This window comes from Mus caroli, unplaced genomic scaffold, assembly GCF_978045245.1.
Source record: "Mus caroli unplaced genomic scaffold, Mus_caroli_1 scaffold_1, whole genome shotgun sequence".
NCBI lineage: Eukaryota > Metazoa > Chordata > Mammalia > Rodentia > Muridae > Mus > Mus caroli.
The window spans coordinates 132,179,962-132,205,691 of NW_028227256.1; the positions used below are offsets into that span (position 1 = coordinate 132,179,962).

The following is a 25,730-nucleotide window of genomic DNA, read 5'->3' on the forward strand; positions in this document are numbered from 1 at the left end:
TGTCAATCGGTACACCGGCAGGACACTGGGTGAGACACTGGGGACACAGATACTCCAAAAGAGTTTGCAGATTGAACCCCTAAACTGTAAACTCCTTGAAAGCAGGTTAAAGTCTCACTTGCTTTCTACAGCGTCAGCAAGTGTCTGACAAAGAAAATGCTCACTGGACACTTGCTGACACAGAGAGTGACTCAGGACATGTCCCGCTTGAGTTCTGAAGTAAAAGAGCAAAACAAAGTGGAAAATCTGTTCTTTCCTTTCTTCCTCTCTCCCCCCTTCTTCGTCAAGCTCTGGAAAGTGTGGGGTCCCCTACAAAGAAGGCATATCTTAAATCTCTCCCCACCTAACCCATCAAAGAGCTCAGTGGATCCTCTGTGAAGATGTGTCTGTCACCATGACAACCAGCAAGGACCACAGCGGAGGCAGCACCATGAACCTTGATCCCTTCCCTAGGTGTCCCTGGGGAGGCTAGCGCTTCCCATTGTTCTTGTGAATCTCATCCCTAGAGTTCTTTCTGCCTTCCCCACAGGGATCACCTAACCTGGGATGGAGCGGACATTTTGAGATGTGACTGGACATTTTGAGATGTGACTGGAGAGGGTGATCTTCAAGCTAGCAAGTCAAAGGGCTTCCTAGTGTCAGCCAGCAGCGGACCAGAAAAGCAAAAGTCCCGGTCCCAGCTCACAGGGTCAGGATGAGTAAGGAGGGCCTGGCTAGGTGGATGGAGCTCATTAGCCTAACAATGTGGTACACACATAAGGAAGCCATTACGTTAACAAAACTGCAAATGTAAAAATAGAGCCGCACATAGTTTCCTGGTTACCACATTCTATTCTGACGCTCCGACAGTGCCTGTGAAATTCGGTTTACTTGTGTCCCTGCCATGCCCTGCTCTCGATGCCTGTGTACTTATTGTGGGAGGAAGAGGTTGCCCTTTAAATGCCCAGGCCTGGCCCCAGACCCCTCCTCTGCTAACCCTGCTGTACAAAGTAAAAGTGGTAGCTCTGCAGTCGCTCCAAGATCACTGCTGTTGAACTCTCTCTAGAAATGGCTCCAAAGAGCCAGTTCACCTTCCCACCTGCCCAGTAGGGAAGAGAAGACACAGCGGCATGCTACCCATGCCAAAGGATGTCAAGGCCAAGCTGTGAGTTAAACCGTATTTTGCCCACTGGAGCAGGGCACAGAAACGAAGCTGTAAGACCGATCTTCTGGACAGCCTTGGGTCTGTAAGAGCAAGTTCATGATGGACCGGCAGTGTCGGTGGTACCGCATCTGTCTGCCACGCACAGGTCCCTGGGTTCAAGCCTCAGCATCACAAGCAAAATCAAGTTTATTGTTTTGCATGGAGCAAATTTCCTTGGCTTGGGACACTGACGGATAGAGCATGCTTCCTGCGGGGTGCTGTTACATGTATTTTGGTATTGGGCATTGTTGAGTTCTAAGGTATATTTTTCTGCTTTAATGTTTGCAAGGAAACCAATCAACACACCGACGTAAATGCCGTAGGGTGTTTAGAATGTGACTCTCTGAGGTCCCAGCCAATGGGTCATAAGGCACTTGGTTATTCATTCAGCATGCACTCATTCAGGGATGTACTTGGAACAAGCCTATGGCTGAGTTTGAAATCAAGGGTCTCCTTAGTCAGTCTTAGGTCTTTCGGTTTGTTAACAAACTGTGTGGGTGGCAGGCACACAGTGTCACCGAGTGACACTGTGATTACAGGGACCCGGGGAAGGGTAAGTGTGTGGGAGTAACTTGTTATTACAGGCAGCTCTGGACTGCCACCCTGGCTCTAGCACCTTCATGTTGAACTTGGGCTTTACTACAACCTGTCTTTCTCTCTCCCAGTTTGTTGCCTGTCTACTGTGATCTCCTTGTGACATACACAGAGATTCTCACTATCCCAGCACTTGACAAACAGGACCTTGCCCTCCCCTCCCCACCCCCCCCCCCCCACCCCCTCAGCCCCACCCCTGTGGCCACCTTCCTAACCTGAAGTGTTGTTAGACTTGACAGCTTTACTCTGAGTTCAGTCAAGCAAGGGGGAAATCGTTCTGGTAGTTTACAGGTTAGTATCTTACGTCAAGAGATAGACCTGCTGGGCTTGGTGGCGCACGCCTTTAATCCCAGCACTTGGGAGGCAGAGGCAGGCGAATTTCTGAGTTTGAGGCCAGCCTGGTCTACAGAGTGAGTTCCAGGACAGCCAGGGCTACACAGAGAAACCCTTTCTGAGGGCAGAGGAGGTGGCTCAGCAGGTAAAGGCACCTGTTAGCAAGGCTCATGACCTAAATTCAAGTTCAATCCTGCAAAGAACCAATTCTTACAAGTTGTCCTCTGACCTCCATGTGTCATGACACCTGTGTATGTACACACACACACACACACACACACATTTAATTTTTTTGAAAATTTAGGGCTGGCTTGGTGCCTAGCCTGGTCTTCATAGCAAGTTCTAGTCCAGCCAGAGGTTACATAATAAGACATTCACTCACACACACACACACACACACACACACACACACCCTTCCCCCCAAAAAACAAAAACAAAAACAAAACCTATTTTTAAAGAGATAAATTTAGGCTGGGTATGGTAGCACCATCTATAATCCCAGTGCCGAGGCTGACAAATGACAGGTTTGAGGCTAGCCTGGGCTCCTTAATTTGGTCCTATCACAAAATAATAGAAAAGAAGCCAGTCCTAGGCCCAGGCCACTTCTATCCCTCAGAGATAAGGAGAGCCCAGACAGCAGCTCTTATATAGGAAATCTTTCCCAGGTTACTTACCCACGCCTGAAAAGCTGTCCTCAGTCCTGCTAGGGGGGCTGGTGTATCCATCAAGGACCCAGCTTTCCTGAGGCACAGGACCAGGTTCCTGGTCTGTCTGTAATCTGTGGACAAGAAAAGGACAGGTTACTCATGGCCTCAAAGCCCCTCTGTGGAGCTTGGCAAGCCCTTTTTGAGCTTGGGTCCTCTCTTCTACAATGCCCTGAGCTTTCTGAGCCTCCTGGGGATGTGTGTACATGCAGACATCGTAGCAAGCAGCAGAGCTGGACCAGGAAGGAGTCTCCAAGGGCACAGGAATGTTCAACATCTGTTGCCCTTTGCAGCCCAGCAGTCTACACTATTCACAGAGCAGGGAGATGCCCCAGTAGCTCCAGGCTGGGAGTCTTCTGTCTTGCTGTGATTCTCGTTCTTAAGATGGTCATGTCTGCTCAACAGAGAACATGACAGCAGGGAAGAGCTGTCTGAAGTTGAAGCCAGACTCCTGGTACTCAGAGGGCATTTGGCCTCTATGGAATCGCTAACCTCAAGCACACGAGGTCAGGAATGGAGGAGTGAGCTCAGCCTGAGCCACAGTGACTCCTGGGAGGACAAGTTCAAACTCGGCCCATGGTGCCAACAGGAAGGGAGGGTGAGGTCTCTGGGCACCGGCTACCCAGTGCACAGACCTCAGAACACAGCCCCAACCACACAACCGCTCCAGGAACAAAGACTGTGGGCGCTCTCCTTACATGCAATTACACTGGGCTCAGAACAGTCCCGCCTACCCCCACATCCCCGCCCCAATGTCACCAGCTAAATGGACCCTTTGGCAGCTTGGCAGGAGGGGGAAGGGAGGTTTGTGCAGACAAGAGGGGAAATTGACAGGCTGGGCCAGGGGACCCTGGGAGTCTCTAGTGCTGCTGCTATTTGTCTTTCAGGTTTTCACTTTTTCCAATACCTCTCTGTCTGGGACTCTGAATCCAGCTCTCCTGTGAGCTCACTGTATAACCCAAGCGACCATCTTCCCCTCTCTGGGCCTGGTTTTCATCAGGAGGGAGAGATGACCTCTGAAGGCCGGCTAGAGTTACAGTCTGACTGGCTGGGTTTGCAGGAGAGGTCTGTGACTATAGCTGCCTTGCTCTAAGCCATCTGGGCAGTTTTGGGGTGTTGTGTGTGCCTGCCAGCCCTAAGATGGGTGCCCAGCACCAAATGAGGCCAAGTGGAGTGAACTGAGAAAGCAGGAGGTCTCATGCTGGCCTCTGGGAGATGCTTGATACGGTGGGCACACTCAATCTACCCACATATACAGCAGTCAAGGGGACAGGGGGAAATGAGACTGTTGTTTTCTTGGGAAAAAAACCTAGCATGGGCATGCAACAAATTGTTGTGAAAATGACAGAACATTTTGTGGAGGCAAGGGAACCCTATATAAACCTATTAAAGGTTTCATTTGATAGCATCATAAATAAAGAGATAGGCAGTGTCTGTCTTGGAGCATATAGGTGCTGCCTGGCTTTGACTGTCATCAGTCTACTGCCACCATTGTGTTACAAGGGCAGATGAGACTGGATCATCTGTAGGAACCAGGAACCCCAAACCTAGGAGCATGGAGGGAGGTAGTCTTTGCCTCTTTGCTTTTAGTTGACTCTGCACATGTGTCTATACCTGCTGCTATTTCCCTATATATTCAGGGGCTTGTCATACTTTTCAGCCCGAAAGGACAGGACAACAGAGTCAGGGGGAGGAGGTTAAACCAAAGAAGAGGAAAAACCACATTGGTGACTTCAATGACCCTACACTCCTGACACCCATAACCAACTCCTTAACTACAGTCTGACCCAAGATGTGCCTGAGGACAGAAGGCATGCACTATCAGAGAAAGGATGCCCTTGGTAAGTGGGGGGGAGGGGGACGGGGTGGGGGGAACGGACATAGGGTTCTGATACAGATGCTGTGACTTTCACAGGAACAGACAGGGAGTTAAGAAGGAAGCTGTGGTGGAATTGGATGTGAGACCAAAACCTGGAAGATGGCCAGAGGGACATTCTGCCTTCTGGGGCTCCAGGAGGAAGGGTATCAAGAGGAGGTGAGAAGTGGGAGGTGGAAGGCAGTTGAGTATCTGGAATGGCCACGCCCAGAATTTTGAAAACATAAGGCTGAGAGGCAAAGTGAACCATGGGTAACAGACTTGTTTCCTAGACCATGCTGGAGAGGGAGAGGGCCCCCATTAATCTTTGCTTCTGCATTCACCTGAGGTTTTACAGAAGCCCAAGGTGTTGGGGGGTGGAGCTAGATTTCCAGGAAAACAGGATGTCTATGGATTCTAGGGAACAGATGGCATCTCCTTGGCTCTAGAGCTTAGATGGGTGGCCCAGCCAAGCTCTTGGCAGATCGGGTCCATGGCAGCAGCTCTCTGTCGAGCAGGGTGTGCGGAGATCCAGCCCATCTGCCTCCAGCATGCCGGGGTAGCCTCCATCCAACTCTTACTCGAGCTGTGACCCATCCTCCAACCACAACTGAGGGCTTGAGAAGTGCGCGGGGTAAGGATGGTAGGTAAGGACAGCTCTTCCAGGAGAGGTGTTAACAATCCCATTTCTGTTTTAAAAAAAATGCAAACACGCAGCCCGTGTTTGCGGACCGGTGGAAGCATGGTTCTGTTTAAGTTGCATTAAAATGTTCAAAGGGAAACAGTCTGACCTCTTTGAGAAATGCCAGACTGTAAATATACCAGGGGACTTGTAGGGTGGATGATATAAAATCTTAGACTATTTAATACTTAGACACTTTTTCCCAAAGAATGAATTCAAAATGAAGGGAATCAGGTAGGAGAAGAGAGTCATAGTCACCAGGGAGACATTTAGCTGTTAGGGAAAAAGCCATTCAAAGGAAGGTGGGGGTTTGGTAGTGGAGCCCTTGCCTAGAACACTAGTGGCTGTGGGTTTGATGCCCAACAAGAGAGAAACAAAAGGAAGCCCTTCCCTGTGTCTGTGCTTCTTGATTTAATTTTAGCTTCAGAATCTCAGGTAGAGAAAGAAAGGGGACAGGCATGACCTGTCCCTTAGAGAAAGGGACATCTGTGCACTGAGTCCGTAGGTAAAGTCAGGCATGTGGCTTGCCTCGCTGAGAACTCTTCTGGGCTGTTGAATCAGCTGGGACCCTGTAGTAATATAACTCCCTGCCTTACGGGAAGTTTGTAAGCCTTTCTTGCTGTTGGAAAGTTCTTCCTATCCAGCCTCAAATCTATCTTGAGCCACTCTGACACTGAGTCAGCTCTCTGGAGCTGCCCCAAGCAACCCAATTCATCTTACAACGTGACAGCCTTTCCCATATTTGAGAACAGCTCTCATGCCATCCTGCACCTTCTCTTTCCAAAGCAAGTGAACTTCCTCACATCCTGTAATCGTTCTTAAAACACCTCTGCGGGACTCCTCGCTAAGCTGTCAGCCTTTTTCTGAACACGTTTCAGTGTGTCGATGTCCTTGTTAAAAAAAAAACCAAAAACCCGTGGTGTGCATAACCGAATGTAGTATTGAAAATGAGGCCTGACCACACACAGAATAGAGTGGATATTAATTTCCTTGTCCTAGGTCCCAACACCTATTACTGTGATATAAGGTTGCACAGTCTTGTCTAGAGATCTAAACATGCATGAGTTGACCTCTAGTGATGATGCTTCTAAGGCCCCCGCCCTTCAATTGCTGTGATGTCTCAGAGTCCCCAGTACACTGGGGCTGATATAAAATACAAATGGACAGCTGCTTCCTGTATTAGCATATGAGTTGTGGGGGGTGAAGGGGTGGTACACAGAAAGTGAGTGTAGTCAGGAAGGGGTTTAATTTGCATCTGGGCATTTCTAACATACATTGTGATTAGTAATTAAAGTTAGTTTACTTAATGTGGTCATGTTAGTAAAGAGTTATTTATTTATTTATTTATTTTTTACTTAAAAAGCCTAGTTGGCTAAGTGTTATTCTATGCACTTAGCTTGCCATGTGTGCAAGCTGGGGAGGTTGGCACATTGACCACGCTGCTGTGAATGTGTTGCCACCACCAATGACAACAGTACCTGCCTTGCAACTTAAGAAGTAGTACTGACCGACAATCCGCCACGCATTTAAACAGGCATAAGGCCACGTGACAAGCACTGTAAACAAGCAGGTGAGAGGAGGAGAGTTGGACAGACAGACAGACAGACAGACACAAGAGCGCTAGGAGAGTAGCACATTTAGGTCTTTGCTCAAGCAACTGAAGACTCAGCGCTCAAGAAACACCGTTTGTCTAACACACGGTGGTGGCAAACAGCCTACACAAATTTGGCCGGTCTAAAGCACCTGCTGATGCACCTGCCTGTGTATCTGGCTGCTTAAACATCTTTAATACCTAATATAGACTCATCATTTCCAAGAGAGTGTGAAATGGCCGCTTTAGGATACTCTCACGAGTCCCTGGTTCTTGTCAAGGCCCCAGAGGGGAGAAAAAACAGACTTTAGATTATAGTCCTATCTCAGTTTACCACACTCCCATGTCTCCAGCCATCTCCTTTCCTAAATTCCTGTGTTCTCCACTCACTGTTTGTCAGTAAAGCCTCTGATCTCTGAGTTTGGCCCTTGATCTCGGCACAGTTCCCCCTTTCTCTCCCTGCCTGCCCCCCTGCTCACCTGTACTGGAAGGGGGCTACTGTGGCTGTGATTGGCTGGCTCTGCGGATGGGCTGAGGAAAAGCTAATGACTCCAGGAGTAGCTGAGGACCGCATGCTCTGCATGGGGCTGCACACTGGAGAGGAAGTCCCCGAAGCTTCCCCTTCATCCAGCTCCAGACACCTAGGGGGTTTGGAGTTGATGTTTCTTTGATCTTTTCCCTGGCAGCCAGGAGGCATCCGACCTTCAGGAGGCCCTGGAATTTGTGTTTCTCCATAACAGCTTGTCTGGGGCGGGCTCCTTCCTCTGGTGTGGCGAACTGGAATTCCTTCCTGGGTCTTCTTCCTCTGGGTGCTTTGTGTCTCCCCAGCTCTTCTGGATCCTGCCTGACTGCTGGAGAGGGCTGTTTTGGGGGTTACCCTGGGGCTGTTCCAGGGGGAGCTGGGAAGGCTTTCTACACTCCCAGCCAGTTCTCTGGCTGGTCCTGCAGCCCGGGGGGTTCCTCTCCCCCTGTAAGCCTTGGGAGATGAGTTTCTAGAAGAGACTGCAGCCTTGCCCCGTCTTGGGGAGGCTCCTCGCTGGGGACTCAGGGCCAGGTCAGCCTGTTGGCGAGGCCGCAGCTGGGGAGACGCGCCTGGGGTGTGAATCCTGGTCTGAGAGGAGGCTCGAGGCACGGGGATAGAGGAGACATAGTGTGGGCGGCTGGCAGAATTCACGTTGGCCATCCCACTCATGGTCAGCAGCAGAGGTAGGGCGGCACTAGGATCCTGCAGAGAGGGGACAAAAGGAGAACGTCAGGTCAAGTCCCAAGTCCCAGTCTCTAGTGCGTAAGAACGATGCTGGCATTGAAAGAGAGAAGTTTCCTGCCTGACTCTAGACAAGCATGCCTGTGTGTGAAAAGGCTCTGAGACCATGCTCTACATGGGGGCTTTGCTTAGCGTTCCTTGACTCTCTTCCCCTCCGGCAGTGGAGACAGACTCACCTCACAGGATCCATGGTATCCTGAGTTCTCAAGACACTTCCAGAGGGAAACGCAATATTCTTCTACATGCCATTGGACCCAATGACATGTGGACCACAGTTCCTCCCTCAGCTCAGAAACTTGTCACTAGTGAGCCTGTCTCCATGAGACTACGTTCTTCCCACTCTCTTACCTTCCTTCTTCTTTCTTTCTTTCTTTCTTTCTTTCTTTCTTTCTTTCTTTCTTTCTTTCTTTCTTTCTTTCTTTCTTTCTTTCTTTCTTTCTGAGACAGGGTTTCTCTGTGTAGCCCTGGCTGTCCTGGAACTCACTCTGTAGACCAGGCTGCCCTCGAACTCAGAAATCTGCTTGCCTCTGCCTCCCTAGTGCTAGGATTAAAGGTGTGCACCACCACTGCTCGGCTGGTAACCTCCTGTCGACAGCCCTTCATCCTTCTCCTCAACCTTGATCCATTAAGGATCCCCCCACTTCTCTTCCAGATCTCTCTCTCCCTCCCTTTCTCCCTCCCCTGGCTCACCAGTTCTGCCATGCTAATCCGTGAAGTAATTACTCTCAATTCAAAGAGAATTTGTAGCACTTTACAAAGACACATGCAATAAAATTCAGATCAATTAGAGTTAAGCCTTAAAAAAAAATCAAAATATAAGAATTTACAGACTACAGACATGAACACGTCCATAAGTCTGTTATAGGAAAGAACTTTTTAAGCGCCACATCAAAGGCAGATATAATCAAGGAAATGCCAATAGATTTTGAATACATAAAAGTTAAAATCTCTATATGGACTTTTAAAAAAAGAACCTTTACAGACATTCAAAAAAAAAAAAAAAAACTACAGAGATACCTGCTACAAGTGTGAGAAGCCAAGAGTTATTGCCTCAAAAGATGGGACCTTGGGCGTGTAATAGAACGGAGGGTAAAGACAGGACCCTCACCAAGCAATAGAATGGAGGGTAAAGGCAGGACCTTCACCATGCAGTAGAAAGGAGGGTAAACAATGCACAGAAAATCTCACAGAAGCATCATGCAGTCATCCAAAACAAAGACAAGGGCTTCATTTGCATCTTTGCATCCTGGCCTGACCTGGGACCTGGTAAGTAGACAAGACTAAACTTCACAGAGGTCGGGGCGTCTGATTCCCACGTGCTTGGGATTAAAGACAGGCATCGCCAGACTGCGCTTCCATTCAAAAATTTAAAGATGCAAATTAAACAGGCTCTCATCTGTTGGTATCGAGTTTACTATCTTATTGAAGATTATACCATGGACTGTTGATAAGAGCACCAGGCCCTTTATCCCACTGTGGGAACAATGGCCCATCTAGAAAATTGTCCTAGGAACATGATTAAAGATGTGAGGAAAGATTTATGTACCATGCATTGTTGCCTTTTTGCGGGATAAACTGTTGTCACTGTGACCGTGGTGACAAGGGGCTTTGTGAACTGTGTCCACCTGAGGCCAGCCAGCCAGCCAGCCGCTTTCATGCTGACAGAAGCAGTCGGCAGCAGACTGGGGTTGTTTACTCCTCTGAGCTGTGACTGGGGACCAGTCCATAAGAAGTCAGCTTGGAGTGTTGAGCAGAGGTGAATTTGTAGAAGCAGCTTGAAGGTTCTGAATCAGAGCGTAATCAGGCTCGATTTCCTGGCAGATGACAAGAAAGAGAAGCCATGCCCTCTCTCCTTTCCTCTTATTCATACTTTGGTGGCATGATGCCATTACTGAATGAGCTAAAGGACCTTCCACCTGCTCCATTAGAGGTGGTTAGCAAAGCCATGTGTATTCAGGAACTATGACAAGTTTTCTGCTGTCCCTCCAGTGTCATTACCTCCAGGACCACAGCCAAGGCTCACCTGGCTCCTATACTTCTGCACTCAGAACCTGCCCACCTGGAAGAGCAGAGAGAGAGAGAGAGAGAGAGAGAGAGAGAGAGAGAGAGAGAGAGAGAGAGAGAGAGAGAGACCCTTTGCTTGCCCTGCCTTGTCCTCAGTCCTGTGGTGGTTTGAATATGCTTGGTCCAGGGGCACTGATGTTAGGAGGTGTGGCCTTGTTGGAGGAAGTGTGTCACACTGTGGGGATGGGTTTAGAGACCCTCCTCCTAGCTGCCTGGAAGTTAGTAGTCTTTCCCTGGCTGCCTTCAGAACAAGATGTAGAACTCTCAGCTCTTCCAGCGCCATGTCTGCCCAGACGCTGCCATGTTCCTGCCTTGATGTTAATGGACAAACCCCCTGAACCTGTAAGCCAGCCACAATTAAATATTGTCCTTATAAGAGTTGCCTTGGTACTGGGCAGTGGTGGCACACGCCTTTAATCCCAGCACTTGGGAGGCAGAGACAGGCAGATTTCTGAGTTCGAGGCCAGCCTAGTCTACAAAGTGAGTTCCAGGACAGCCAGGACTATACAGAGAAACCCTGTCTCGAACCCCCACCCCCCAAAAAAAGAGTTGCCTTGGTCATAGTGTCTCTTCACAGCAATGGAAACTTTAAGTTACTCCCAAAGAAATCTAGGAGGAGCTCAGGCAAGTACTGCCTGTACCTGCTAGAACATGGAAAAGTATTCAACCTGCCCAGGCTAAGCCTGAAAAAAATGAAGGCAGGATAATATTGACAAATACTGAGGTACAGACCCTAAGTCCTTCCACAAGGAGAGAGCCCCCAGCTTTAGTCCATGGCCCTAGTGGGGCTGAGAGTGGATTTAGTCTGTCATCCTCCTTTACCCAGTCCTACCCATCCTTTAGTGGTCAGCTACATGCTGACCCTGCCTAGAACACTGAGCTGTGCCAGGCTCTGAGATGTTGAGCTAACCAGCTGTCCACTCACAGCAAAAGCTTTAGACTATTGTAACCAAACTCAAGACGTGACACGTCTATGGTCTAGCCCCCGTGGTTAGCTCCTGCATGGCCAATTTCTGCTTCCATTGTTGATCCCAATCCAAATACAATGTGAGGACCAAATCCAGTTAGGCTCCTCAGACCATCATCCCTCTGGAAACTACATCTTTAAGAGAATCTAGAAGTTGTTTCTTGGTTCAGAGTGTCTCCATGGTGTTGCCTCTTGATTCAAAGGCCATCCCAACCCCCAGTAGGAGCCCAGCTTACCGACCTTATCTGCCAGGGACCTCCAGCTCCTAGCTCTGCAGGGCCCAGTGTAGACTTTCTTGCCTCAGATGTCTCTACACCCTCTGGCTAGGGCTGGCCCGATTTCTAGCTCTCACGGTCTGAAGGCCAGGCTGCTTCTAGCTCCCTTGCTAATGGAGTACACCCCCACCCCCCCTTTCACTAGATCATCATTTTTTAAAAAGCATGATGGAAGAGGACTTTTAAAACAGCACCTTGGTAGGTCACTGGGGCCCTGCCCTGCCTCTCCACTGCAGTTGGGACCTTGCTTGACCCTCCTCCTCAGATGGTAGTCTTTTAAGAGACTGGAAGCAGGTGACAGTCATTGTCCTAGGTGACAATGAGAGAACCACATTAGCCTCAGAGTAATGGAGAATCACTCTCCAGGCAGCAAATTATTGTAGCCTATGGCAGGAGGGTCACCAAGGGCTTCCCTTGTTTGCCTTTGAGTGTGCATCTCCAGGTACCGAGCATCTGTAAGGGGAACACAAAGGATGCCCAGCACACACACCTGCCCTCACCAAGCTATTCCCTATGTGTCGGGGAACAGTCTCTTAGTGAAACATCATTTCTAATCCTTACAACAACCTGAGAAGGGAAGTTCTACTATTCCCCTTTCACCAGACAGGAAGATGATGCTGTGGATAACTGAGTTAGACCACATTCACCATCAGCAGTGCCTCATCTCAGTCTCCACACCCCTTGTTCCATGATGGACTCTCTCCTTGCTCTGATGGCTGTGCTGAGTCTCTCAGAGATAGAGCTGGAGAGGCAGACTTAGTCGATAGGTTCGAAACTAGAGCAGAAGAGAATCACTCATGGGTAGTATGGGGGGGGTGATTCCTTCTTTTCTTCCCTCAGCATTCCTCATGTCTTACACATTCCCTGCCCCTTCACTGTTTGCTATGGGTTGGTTGAGGTGAGAGTGGATGGGGCATGAAGCGGGGGCGGGGGGAGAGATGATGGATGTAACCCAGCCTAGCCATAGGTCTAATATGACCAGTTGGTGGCCCGTGATACATGTGAGCTAGGGTAGAAGATTATATGATGGCTAATCTTGGTTGTCAACGTGACTGTTTCTAGAATCAACTTAAACCCAAGCAGCTGGGCATCGCTGTCAGGGGCTTTGTTGATTGGACAATTTAAGATAGGAAGAGCCGGGCTGGAGAGATGGCTCAGTGGTTAAGAGCACCTACTGCTCTTCCGAAGGTTCGGAGTTCAAATCCCAGCAACCACATGGTGGCCCACAACCATCCATAATGAGATCTGATGCCCTCTTCTGGTGCATCTGAAGACAGCTACAGTGTACTTAGATATAATAATAAGTAAATTAAAAAAAAAAAAAAGATAGGAAGAGCCCACCCTAAGTATGGACACATAAGAGGAAGTAGAGGAAGGATGCTTTTGCTTTTTGCCTGCTTGGCTTCACTCTTGCTGGCAAGTTCATCTATCCTACTGCTAAGGCATTCCTTTGCTGGTATCAGAACCTACTTGTACTGGTTGGTTTTATGTGTCAACTTGACACAGGCTGGAGTTATCACTGAGAAAGGAGCTTTAGCTGGGGAATGCCTCCATGAGATCCAACTGTGGGGCATTTTCTCAATTAGTGATCAAGGGGGGAGGGCCCAGTGTGAGTGGGACCATCCCTGGACTGGTAGTCTTGGTTCTATAAGAGAGCAGGCTGAGCAAGCCAGTAAAGAACATCCCTCCATGGCCTCTGTATCAGCTCCTGCTTTCTGACCTGCTTGAGTTCCAGTCCTGACTTCCTTTGGTGATGAACAGCAGTATGGACGTGTAAGCTGAATAAACCCTTTCCTCCCCAACTTGCTTCTTGGTCATGATGTTTGTGCAGGAATAGAAACCCTAACTAAGACACTACTTCTAAGGGATTCCAATGTACACAGAAGCCCAGCACCTCTCTCAAGATCCTCTAGATCTCCAACATCAGACATGCAGTCAGGGACTGAAAAACTATATGATTCTTGGTCTTTCTGTCAGGAGATAGATAGACATTGCTGGGTCATCTGGACCACAGTCTATAAGCCACTCTGATAAATCCCATAAATACAAGTGGGATTTGTTGAATGAATAATATGAATATATTAATGAATGACTATAAATTAATGAAAATAAGTATATACTCATTCTGTCAGTTCTGTTTCTTTAGAGACCTCTGACTAATACAACTTAGGAGAAAGATTGTAGAAATGGGGGGCCGCATGGAGAAAGGCACATGGGGGGGTGCTCTGGGCAATGGTGCCTCCTGAAGTCATCAATAGGCCCAGATATTTTCTCTTGGAGCACATCCTATTGCCTGCTAGCTGTGGCACCTACTGTATCCTTAGCGAGCCAAATGATTTTGGGGATTCTGTGCTTGCTCTGGGGCTCACTCTGGCTCCTGTTCTGTCCGCACTTCTCATTGTTTTGAATCCTGAACAGGCAGAGTAAGGCAAGGCTGGGGAGATGCTTGGCTTTATTCAAGGTGACTACTAGTACCATCATCCTTCACGATACCTTCACAGTGCATCTCAGGAGGAAGGTCAAGGGCAGAAGAAAGCTAGGGATGGAGCTGGAAGGGGAAGCAAGGGAGAGAGACAGACAGACAGACAGACAGACAGACAGAACCAACAAGGTCCCAGGAGTCCCTTAGTTTCCTCCTTCTGAGAATCCCCATCCTCAACCAGTTACATGAGGGAGTTGGTATTCCCTGTTTCAAATAGCATCCCACTTTCAAAAAGGTTCTTGGCCTGATCTCTTTGTTTAACATTCACACACCCTAGCTGGGTACCTTCCATTTGCCATGTGGTTTGCCAGGTACTATGTCAATCAAGATGGCAGACACCCAGGATCTGCTCTTAAAGGGCTGAGAGATACACCAAGAACCCTGTACAGTGAGCTCTGTAAGAGGCAAAACGAAGCATCACAGAGACATCATGGCCAGAAAAGGATGTGGTATCTAGTGATGCCTCAGTGAAGAGGCAGCAACAAGGCTGGCAGTTGACAGTCTTGGAAATGGTGGCTTGGGATAGGGTTCCACACACCCATGGGTTTGTCCATCAGCTCCACCATTCAGACCCTGCTCTTCAAAGAGATTCACTACCACAATGATGAAGAACAAAGTTGGGAGCCACCAAAGCTTCTGGACCCAAAGTCTGGCTCTGGCTTTTGCTTTTGGTGTGTATGACCCCTGGGAAGTTTTAGAACTTGGATTTTCCATTCTACAAAATGAAACCAAGACCAGCCAAGACCAGCACCTACCCTACTAACACAGTTTCAATAAGTAAGTTAGTTAGATGCAAAATAAGTAAGTTAGAACCATGCCTCGTCTAGCATTCAACACATACTGTTGCTAGGCCCTCAAAGACAACAATTCTCTCTGTCCATCTCTCTGTCTCTAATATTTTACCACTAGTATCTGTTTATCTGTTTGAGACAGAAATTCATAAATTCTACGCTGAAACTCACTGCATAACCAAGGATGACCTTGAATTTGCCATCCTCCTGCCTCCACTTCCCACTCACTAGGATCACAGATATCAGCCTCCCTGTCTGGTTTATTCAGTGCTAGAGATCCAACCCAGGGCTTCTTGCATGCTAGACTCTGCTAACCTACATCCTTAAATAACATTCCTTATCTAGTATCCCTCATCCTGTGTCCCCAGGATGGAGACTGAGCTGCCTGATTCTCCGGTTAGAACTCTCTTCATCGGGACACGCACGGCCCACACTGGGTAAGATGTCACCCAACTGTCTGCCAGAAAAGGGGGAGGAGACTGAACAGGTTGAAAACCATTCCATGTCACACTAAGTGCTCCAGTTCTCCAGAAGGCTCACCAGTTCCTGCTCTGTGGCTTTAGACAGGTCATGTTCTCTTAAGATTGGAGTCTTTACCTGCAAAGCCTGGCCATGGGCTTTCAAGGAAGATTAAGTGAAGGAATAAAAATAATACACTCAGCGTGGTGGCAGGCCTGTGGTGGTGACAGAAATAATGTCAGAGAGAACATCTGTCCCTCCTCCAAATTCAGATGCCTGATGTCCTGTGAGTAAGCCAAGGGGGTGGTGGCCTCAGGTAGAGCAGTGCCAGGACCCCAGCATGGTGTATGGCCCCCTCACCAAAAAGTTCAGCTTGATCACTCCACCCTACCCCCTTTTTGTCTATACTCCAACTGTCTACTCTCATACACTTATCCTGGTGCGACAAACACATATTTAAAGCTTATTTATTTTTAAATATTATGTGTGGGTGTGGGTGTGTGTAAGTGCAGGTGCCTGTGGAGGACAGAGGATCCACAGGAGCTGTAGTTACAAGCAGTTGTGAGCTGCCTGGTGCGAGTCCTCTCTGAGAGCCGGAAGTGCTTTTAACCCACGAGTCATCTCTCTAGTCCCTTATATGTTATTTTTAAACTAAACTCTTTTTAAAGTTGCTTTTCCAGGCTGCATGTCTGACACCATTCTAAACATTCCACCTGCAATGACTTGCAATGTCCTACCAATTGGTGTCACCACCGTCCCTACTTCAGAGGCACAGACTATGGGGAGGTTAAGGGTCTCCCTCAGGATCACACAGCTTACAGAGGGCAGAGATGAGAGACACCTAGACAATCCAGCTAGCTCCTGCACCTATATTTGCAGCTAGCCCCCTGCATCTGCTCACCCAGCAGCTGGAACCTGCCTCCTTTCCTGCCTCCACTCAAGCTCTTCAGACTGTTCACTCGGGCCCAGGCCGCATCAGGACAAATGCCAGCTAACTGGCTTAATGCTCTGCAAATCCCAGAGCCAAGAAGTATTTTGGGCCTATAAATATTTCAGTCTAGCTTAGAAGGTGGTAAGAAACTAAACTCTAGCTCCCTCCATTCTGCAAGGCCTGGGACAGGCATTGGGGAGGAAGGCAGTCCCCTGTGAGGCTGGGAACTATCCAGATGGCTAGTTCTAGACAGTCTTTCCTCCGCCCTACTTGCCCTTGAGCGGCAGCCCGCAGTCTCTGCAGGGTGGGACCGGCCGTGGTGCTGATAGGACAGCTCCTCCCGCAACTGCCGGTTAAAGGAGCCACAGCTCTTTGGAGGAAAGAGTTAAGATGCCCATTTCACAAGGTCAGAACATCTTAACCACACTATGAAGAGTATGGGTATTTTACTTTGAAATAAAAAAGAAAGGGTGGAGGAGAAGAAAGGAAGAAAGAGAAAGAGGGGAGAGAAGAGCCCTGGAGCGTTCCACATAGTACAGAGTGGTAGCTAAATGCAGATCCTGAGTCCAACTGAATTTGCCACGCCCCCACACACTGCTATGCAAATATGGGCACTGATGCTTTGTGCCCACAGTATAGAAGCAGCCCGGACCACTAGATATACAGACAGGGGGATTTGTGAGAAAGGGTACAAGAGTCTCATTCTTACACAGTGCTGTCTCTTAGTAAGGCAAGTCCTCATCACAGCTCGGAGCTCTCTCTGCAGTCAGCCATTTCAAAACAGTACAAACCCTGCACAGAAGGTTTCGCTTCTGGCCTAAACTTCATTTTCATTTGAGTCTCATTAGGTCACTTGATTTATGCAGGACTGGAGTGGGGTGGATATATCAAAGCTAGGCAGCAAATTTTCCTATGTTTAAAACTATGGCAGGGGGCTGGTGAGAAGACTCAGCAGTTAAGAGTATACTGAGTAGGCAAGAGAGGTGGGCCAGTGGTTAAGAGCATGTACGTGTTCTTGAAGACAGCCTGAGTTTGATCCCCAGCTTCCACAGCAGACAGCTCCCGACAACCTGTAACCCTAATTTCAGGAGATCTGATACCCCTCCAGCCCCCTCAGACACCTACACATAATGGATAATCATTAAAACAAAGACAAAACATACTGCTCTTTCAGAAGACCCAAGTTCTGCCTCCAACATCTACACCATGCAGTTCACAGCTGCCTGTAACCCTAGCTCCAGGGGATCTGATGCCACCCCCTGTACTCAGTGGGCATATGCATTCAAGTGCACACACCCACACATAGACATACACATAGCTTTCAAACAGGCTGGAGAGATGGCTGAGTGGCTGAAAGCACTGGCTCCTCTTCCAAAGGACTTGGGTTCTAATCCCAGCACTCGCATGGTGGTTCACAAATGTCTATAGAACCAGTCCTGTGGGATTTCAAGCTCTTTTCTGGACTCGGGGGGTATTAGGTATGCACATAATACACAAACATACATATATGCAAACACTCAGAAAATAAAAAAACCCACATAAAATAAACATGTCATGTGTTAAAAGAGAGCACATTGTTATGGAATCCTCCTGAAAGTGAGGCCCTCTCCAAAGGAAGATAGTCTAGGCACAACATCTGGGAAAGGAGGGTGGGTAGGATGACACAGAGGGAGGCAGGCTTGGGCCATAGGAAGCTACTGCACGCTGTCTTACTCCATCTGCCATGGGTCTCTTTGCTGTTGTAATCCTGACAGCACTTTCTCCCTATAGCCTAGCCTCCATCCTTGACAGCACTTCCTTCCTATTATAGCCTAGCCTCCATCCAGGCTTTTCTTCTGGCTGGAACCCCTGTGTGGTTCCCGAGAGGCACCGAGAACAGATAGCTATGTCTGGGGGCTGAACCATCACAGAGAACAGACAGCTGAGTCCTTTGGTGCCACAGCAAAGTGGTGGCTTGGGCTGCTTTACCCTTTGGGAAAACACCACACACACACAAACACACACACACACACACACACACAGACTTCTATGGTCTCAATGATTTGTTTCACATGCTGAAACTAACCTCCAAGGTGTAGCATTCAAAGGCCAGGATCTTGGGAAATGACTAAGTCAGGGCAGAGATCCTATAAACAGGATTAGTGCCCTCTTCCACGTGGCTTAAGAGATGCTGTTGTCCTTCTGTGACGTGAAGACACAGAAGAGCCGGGACAAGAGGTGGCCTTTATCAGACAATGAATCTGCTAATAACTTGATCTCAAGATCTCAGCTTCCAGAACCATGATCAACATATTTCTGATGCTTATATGTTCCATAGACATACATGCTATGAGATATGCACCGATCCCTTGAGATACACAACACTCACACCCAGACCAGACATACAGGGGCACACACTTGCATACAGGCACAGGTAAACCACACATACACACACACTCACTCATGAATACACATAGTCACACACTCTCATACATACACATGCTCCCATACACATGTACTCACATACAAAACACACATGTTCACCCTCATATGTTCTTAAACGCATATATTATTTTTCAAATTTATTTTTTAATTTGTTTAAAAATGAGCCTGTTTTGGCTTTTTCTTTTCTTTTCTTTTTTTCTTTCTTCTTTCTTTTTTCTTTTCTTTTTTTTTTTCCTTTTCTTTTTTGAGACAGGGTTTCTCTGTGTATCCCTAGCTGTTCTGGAACTCACTCTGTAGACCAGACTGGCCTCAAACTCAGAGATTGACCCGTATCTACCTCCTGAATGCTGGGATTAAAGACATGTGCCACCACCACTTTGCTAACCTTGCCTTTTTTTGGTTTTGAAACAGGGTCTCTCATTATGATCAGGTACTTGCTAATTTAGCTGACTGGCCAGGAAGCCTCACGGATCATCCTGTCCCTATCTCTCCAGCAATGGACCTATAAGCACATGCCACCATGTCCCCAGCTTTTAAGTAAATAAATACACTGGGAACTAACTTGGGCCATTATGTGTGCATGGCAAGCACTTTACCAACTACACTGCCCCTTGCTGTCCTTCCCTTGGGTCTGTTTCCAATTCAGTCCGGTGGCCTGTAGTAGCATCCGGCTTTCCTTGGAGAACAGAGTTATGGACCTGATACAATACATGTGTGATACCTGGGGCAGGATGTACAGGCAAAGACAGGCATGCTCTGCCTGCCAGGAAGGAGCTTGTCCTGAGTCACTGTGTGAAGTGGCAGCAGAACCTGAGGCGATCACTCAGCCTCCCATCAATGTTAAACCTCAATCTTTCTCAGATCTGAAATTGTAAAGAGACTCTCAGGGTTGAGGGCGAAGCCACCAGAGACATTTACTAGTGTTAGTCTGGTCTAGCCTCCAACCTCTGAGAACAGACAAAGGACAATCTAAGAGGTGTCTGTGACATCCCCCACCAATTTGGCTGCCAAGCCCTTGACAGAGAGGGGAATCACCCTAGGCAGCATAGAGAGAAGACAGGGCAGGCGGCTAGTGTACCCATTGAGTGGGTAGAGGATTGGCAGAAGGCAGAGGAAATGGCTACGACTTGGCAAAGGAGCAGCGTGGGCTCAGTACCCTGAGCCCGCCTGGCTGGCTCCTGGCTCACAACAGGGATTAAGGTTGTTCAGAGGCAATGGAATCCACTATTTCCCTCCCTATTTCCCTCCCGTATCCCCTCCTAGCCCCAGGCTTCTGGCAGTTCTTAAGAAGTCCCTGATCCTTCAGACTGGCATGGCTTCTTTTCTGACCTAAGAGTGGCATGTGCTTACAGAAGAAGACGCAGCTCCTGAGATAATCTTAGGCACTCAAACGTGACTCTGTGTAAATCATCAGGCGAGAGCCCCGCATAGCCTCCAGCCAGGCCCTGCTGCTCCCAACAGAGGCTTCTGAAAGCTGAAAAGCTCAGATTCCGGCTTGCCCACCACCTACTTCTCAGTGTTCCCTGGCTATTCCCTGACCATGAAGGAACCTACACCCAGGCTGCCAAAGGCAGGGCACCCCGAGATTTCAAACACCACACAGAGGGACGGACACTGCCTTCCTCTCCTTGATCTCAGAACCAGTCATTTCTTTTTCCTGGGCTAGAAGTTCTTCCAAGTATCTAACCTCTACCCCCTAGCTAAAAAGAAAAAGAAAAAAGAAAAAAAATCAAATACATTTTCTAGTTCTTCATTCTGGGGCTCGCTTATCTCAGTCCTGGCCTCAGAAGCAGAAGTGAAGTCTGAACTTGAGGGAGGGGCCTCGGAACTTCCTGGCTACAGACTCAGGCAGTCAGCATATCTGCCTGTCTTGCTGAATTGCTCCATCCAATGGGTTCTACTCAAAGCAGTATCCTTGATTCCTTTTCAATTAGCCAAGAGGAATGATTTAATGCTAATGAAAATCGGTGGTTTAAAACTGTCCCACAAATCACAGGGGGCTGGAGGCCTGTTGTAAATGCCTCCTGGGGAGGCTGGGCCGGGCCTGGGAAGCATGCAGCCCGCCCACAGTTTCCTACAGCTAACTATACAGTAGTGGGGCAGAAAAGCCACTCTCCTTCCCCTGATCCCCGTCCTCCCCACCCCCTCTCTTCCCTGCTCCTCCCAGGCACTCTCCTGGAATCCAGAATGTTCCTGCTTCACAGCCTTGACTCCAAACATGCTAGCACTGTGTTCAGCTCCTGTAATGAAGATAATGAAGATCATAAACTTTGGGGGTTGAAGCTACAGGACACAGATGTCTGGGTCCTGAGGACCAGGACTTAAGAACTTAAGAAACCTGCTGGAGGTTTTCTTTCTTTCTTTCTTTCTTTCTTTCTTTCTTTCTTTCTTTCTTTCTTTCTTTCTTTCTTTCTTTCTCCAATTTTTTTATTAGATATTTTCTTCATTTGCATTTCAAATGCTATCCTGAAAGTCCCTATACCCTCCCCCTGCCCTGCTCCCTTACCCACCCACTCCCATTTCTTGGCCCTGGCATTCCCCTGTACTGGGGCATATAAAGTTTGCAAGACCAAGGGGCCTCTCTTCCCAATGATGGCTGACTAGGCCATCTTCTGCTACATATGCAGCTAGAGACACGAGCTCTGGGGGTACTGGTTAGTTCATAATGTTGTTCCACCTAGCCCAGAAACTTAGAATACCCAAGATACAATTTGCAAAATACAAGAAAATCAAGAAGAAGGAAGACCAATGTGTGGATATTCATTCCTCCTTAGAATAGGGAACAAAATACCCATGGAAGAAGTTACAGAGACAAAGTTTGGAGCTAAGATGAAAGGATGGACCATCTAGAGACTGCCCCACCCAGGGACCCATCCCATAATCAGTCACCAAATGCAGACACTATTGCACATGCCAGCAAGATTTTGCCGAAAGGACCCTGATAGAGCTGATATAGCTGTCTCGTGTGAGGCTATGCCAGTGCCTGGCAAATACAGAAGTGGATGCTCACAGTCATCTATTGTATGGAACACAGGGCCCTCAATGGAGGAGCTAAAGAAAGCACCCAAGGAGCTGAAGGGGTCTGCAACCCTATAGGAGGTTTTGTTTCTTAAGTGACAGCTTAGGTACAGGGTGGAATGACACAGCAGCTGCTGGGTGGGGGAGGAGCCACTGTGCTTGGAGCCTTGAGGGTGGGGACCTCCATCAGTTGAAGTGAGCCCCAGGCAGGGAGCCAGGTGACAGTCTCCATCTTTCTCACGTTCGCTTTATGATTTTTCTCTCCCAACCCAAGGCTTCCAGCATTTCTTCATAGATGAGTTTTCCAGCTGGGCTGATGGACTGTCTCATTCAGCAAAGGCTGGGCCACGGGGCTGGGCCACGGGAAGGGAGGTTCTTTGACAGCAGGGCAGAGGAGAGCTCTCCAGGATTCTGGAATACCTTCCAAGCCTCCAAGCTACTCTCCCGTGTGTGCAGTGGGGGAGGGGATTGGGGGAGGGGGGAGGGGGTGTGGGGAGCTGGATTTTTGCCAGCAGGCCACTGCTGGGCATCATCAGCACCCTGTAAGTGTAGGTCTAAGGTCTCAGAACAGCATAACAGCATAGCGTGCTCTCCACGAGAGGGTTTGAGCAGGGCTACCTGAGGAGCAGAGCAGAAAGTCTTCAGGGCTGGAATTTGCCTGCTTGGCTCTGAAACCGAAGGTCAGGCAAATCAGTACCTCTCACCTACCCTCACCCCAACTAAGTTACAGTGTTAACTCTTCGTGGGTATTTTTAGGGTGTGTGGAGAATCTATCTATAAGGTGTGTGGCTTCTGGAAAGTTGCTTAGCCTCTTTTAAGCCTTAGCTGCTTCTAGAAAACAAGGGTGACAAATATCACTGAACCGTTAAGATGAAACAAACGGGGGCTGGAGAGATGGCTCAGTGGTTAAGAGCACTGACTGCTCTTCCAGAGATCCTGAGTTCAATTCCCAGCAACCACATGGTGGCTCACAACCATCTGTAATGAGATCCAGTAATCCTCTTCTGGCATGCAGCTGTACACAGAGCACCCACATATATAAAATAAATAAATCTTAAAAAACAAAACAAAACAAGTGAAGCAAACACTCAGCATAGGAACACATGGAAAGTACTTTAAAATTATTAGTAGTATCACCATCAATTATAGTACTTTATTTATCATTATTTATTATTGTTAATATTATTATTATAGCTGGAGAGATAGCTCAGAGCTTAAGAACGTTTGCTGCTTTCCTAAGGATCCGAGTTCTATTCCCAAGCACCCAGGTAAGCCCCTCACAATGTCTGCTCCAAGGGATCCAAAGCCCTCTTCCAGCCTCTGTAGACACCAGCACACACCTGACACATATGCATACATATAAATAAATCTTAAAAAATAAAACATATATATTAGAAAAAACCCCAAACCACACATATACTATAAAATTCTGACTGTACTATTGCTATAAGTATATATCTCTTTACTATAAACTAAGCACCTGAACTTTTTACTTTTTAGTCTCCAAAAGTCATTCAAAATACACTTATTGGACCATGAATCGTATGTGAATGTATTGCCTGAACCCTAGCTAATCTGTCTACCATTGCTGCCCATGAATGATGCTTCCAGTTTTCCACTGTTGTGGTTTTTTGTTTTGTTTTATTTGTTTTGGGGGTTTTTGTTGTTTTTTTGGTTTGATTTGGTTTGTTGTTTTTGTTTTTCAGAAACAGGGTCTCTCTGTATAGCCCTGACTGTCCTGGAACTCGCTCTGTGGACCAGGGTAGCCTCAGAGATTTGCCTGCCTCTGCCTCTGAGCACTGGGATTAAAGTGTGTACCACCACAGTCTGGAGACTTCCCACCGTGGTGCATAAGAGTGTGATAAACCCAAATACGTTTCGTTTGTGATTCGAGTCATTTCCTTAGGCTTCATTCTTAGAGGGAGAACGATTGTGTCCAAGAGGAGAGTCCTGAAAAGCTGCTCAGCTACCAATTGCAGATTGGTGCTCCAAAACCTCAGCCGACTCCTTCTGCATCAGTGTCTGGAGCATCTGACGCATTTTTATCAGCAAGCATCCTCCATCACTGCTGCTGTGTTCTGCAGTGGGCCTGTCACCCACTGGGAGCCTGGCCACACATACCAGAGCATGAACAGGCCAAATAGATAGGGGAACCCAGCTGGAGAAGGTATGGGGGTTCCCCTCTACCCTCACTAGTGAGCAAAGCCCATCTGTTCTCCCTTCCACTAAACTAAGAACCTGGGCTGGCTGAGTATGGAGGCACATGCCTTTACTTCTAGCATTTGAGAGGCAGAAGCAGATAGATCGCTGTGAGTTCAAGGCCAGCCTGATTTATAAAGTGAGTACCAAGACAGTACCACTCAGTGAGAGCCTGTCTCAAAGTCAATTAGCCAATCAATCAACCAATCAATCAATCATCAACCAATCAATCAATCAATCAAACCTGAAATGCTCTGAATTGGGGCTGACAACTTTCTGTCCATAGAGAGCATTAAATAATGGGACTGTGTCTTCCTCATTGCCCTCTTGGTGTTTAAAGAGACAGGGCTGTTCTTCTACCTGGAATCTCAGTACTAGGGGTGTGGTTACCTGTGGCCTTGGGAAAGCCTTGAGTCCATATAGCACAGGAAAACGCCAGTGAGGCAGGGTTACCTGTAACCTCGGAGCCTCTGTGAGTGCTGGGTACTAAGATGGACAGTTGTCCACATGATCTGTCTTGAGTAGAAAGCACAGCTAGTGCAGCTTGCTCTATCCACAGGAGAGGAGGTCTTATTGTATGAGGCTACTTGCCTTCCAGAGAGTCCTGCTGGTCACTATCCACAAGGGAGTGGGACAGGGCGGGTGGACATAAGCTTTTATGATATCCTCCCTCCTTTACCTATGACCTTCAATTGCTGTAAGCCAGGCAAGACCTTGTTCACATACACCCCTACATGTGGCCTGTAGAGAAACATTTTTTGTTGTTGTTTTGTTTTTATTTTTTTCGAGACAAGGTTTCTCTGTATAGCCCTGGCTGTCCTGGAATTCACTCTGTAGACCAGGCTGGCCTTGAACTCAGAAATCCGCTGCCTCTGCCTCCCAAGTGCTGGGACTAAAGGCGTGTGCCACCACTGACCAGCAAGGAGAAACTCTTCATTGCCTGTCTCACCAACCTAACTGAGAAGCCCTGCCTCGTCTGAGTTTCAGAACTATCTCACAGAGAGGAGCACACATGGCCCTGTTCCATCTGTCCATGCAAAAAGTGTCCATGGCACCATGCCCTGCACTTCACATGAACAGCCCTAAGCTGAAGTCTATCTTCCCCAACTCACTACAAGCCACCTCAGAACGTTTAGGTTTAAACAAACTATGACATCCTCAGGGAACCACAAGAGTGAGTATCTTGCTGCTGTCAAAACAGTACTAATGTCCTGTCCCGAAGTACAGGGTCCTCTTGCTACTACCTAATTCTTCCCGTCCTTCCTTTTTGGCAATGTTTGTTGCCATGGAGATTCTAACACAACGGGGCAGGTAGAAAGCCTGTTGCTTGGCAACCAGATGCTAAAGGTACAGGATTGGCTCCCAAGGTCTAAAGGAGCAGAAAAGATGAAGTGGAAAGGTGGGAAATCGAGAAACACCCTTGGGGGACACAAAGGCATAGGAGAGAGGCCTGAGGGCAGGACCAGACGAAGAGAACATAAATACAGAAGCAAGAAGAGAGAGCATGTGACCTCCCTAAGGCTGGGTCACCATTTGTGTATTTGCTAAAATGCCCTTGGAGAAACAACCACAAAACAAACAAGCATTAGTATATTTTCATAGCTGTGTTGCTGTTGTAGCAGGATGACAGAAGAAAAAAAACCCACAAAAATATTAAAAGTCCTCAAATGTAAGGGCTTAGAAACCCTATGCAATGACATCATGCACCAACAGAAAGAGCAAGGGCCATCCACACAAACCTGGGGTGGAGTCTACGTTCTCCTTCTTCCCTGGTGTGTGACCCAATCGAGAGGGTTAGCCAGCTTGAAATCACATTTCTCCTCTGAAAAACAGGGATAGCAGCTGTGGTGACACACACCTGTAATCTCAGCACCCCTGTGACTGAGACAGGAACAGTCATAAGTTCAAAGCCAG

At 48.0% G+C, this 25,730-nt stretch overlaps 1 protein-coding gene across 2 annotated transcripts in view; it reads right to left on the reverse strand.

Annotated features, from left to right (window-relative positions):
• Nav1 (neuron navigator 1) overlaps positions 1–25,730 on the reverse strand; it is a 252,030-nt gene that overhangs the window by 163,943 nt on the left and 62,357 nt on the right. For both annotated transcript variants that reach the window (XM_029481039.2, XM_029480839.2), the window contains exons 2-3: positions 7,422–8,167; positions 2,785–2,888 (exon numbers count right to left, since the gene is read on the reverse strand). In XM_029481039.2, coding sequence (XP_029336899.1) covers positions 2,785–2,888; positions 7,422–8,134 — 817 coding nt within the window. In that variant the 5' untranslated portion in view covers positions 8,135–8,167. The remainder of the gene's footprint in view (positions 1–2,784; positions 2,889–7,421; positions 8,168–25,730) is intronic.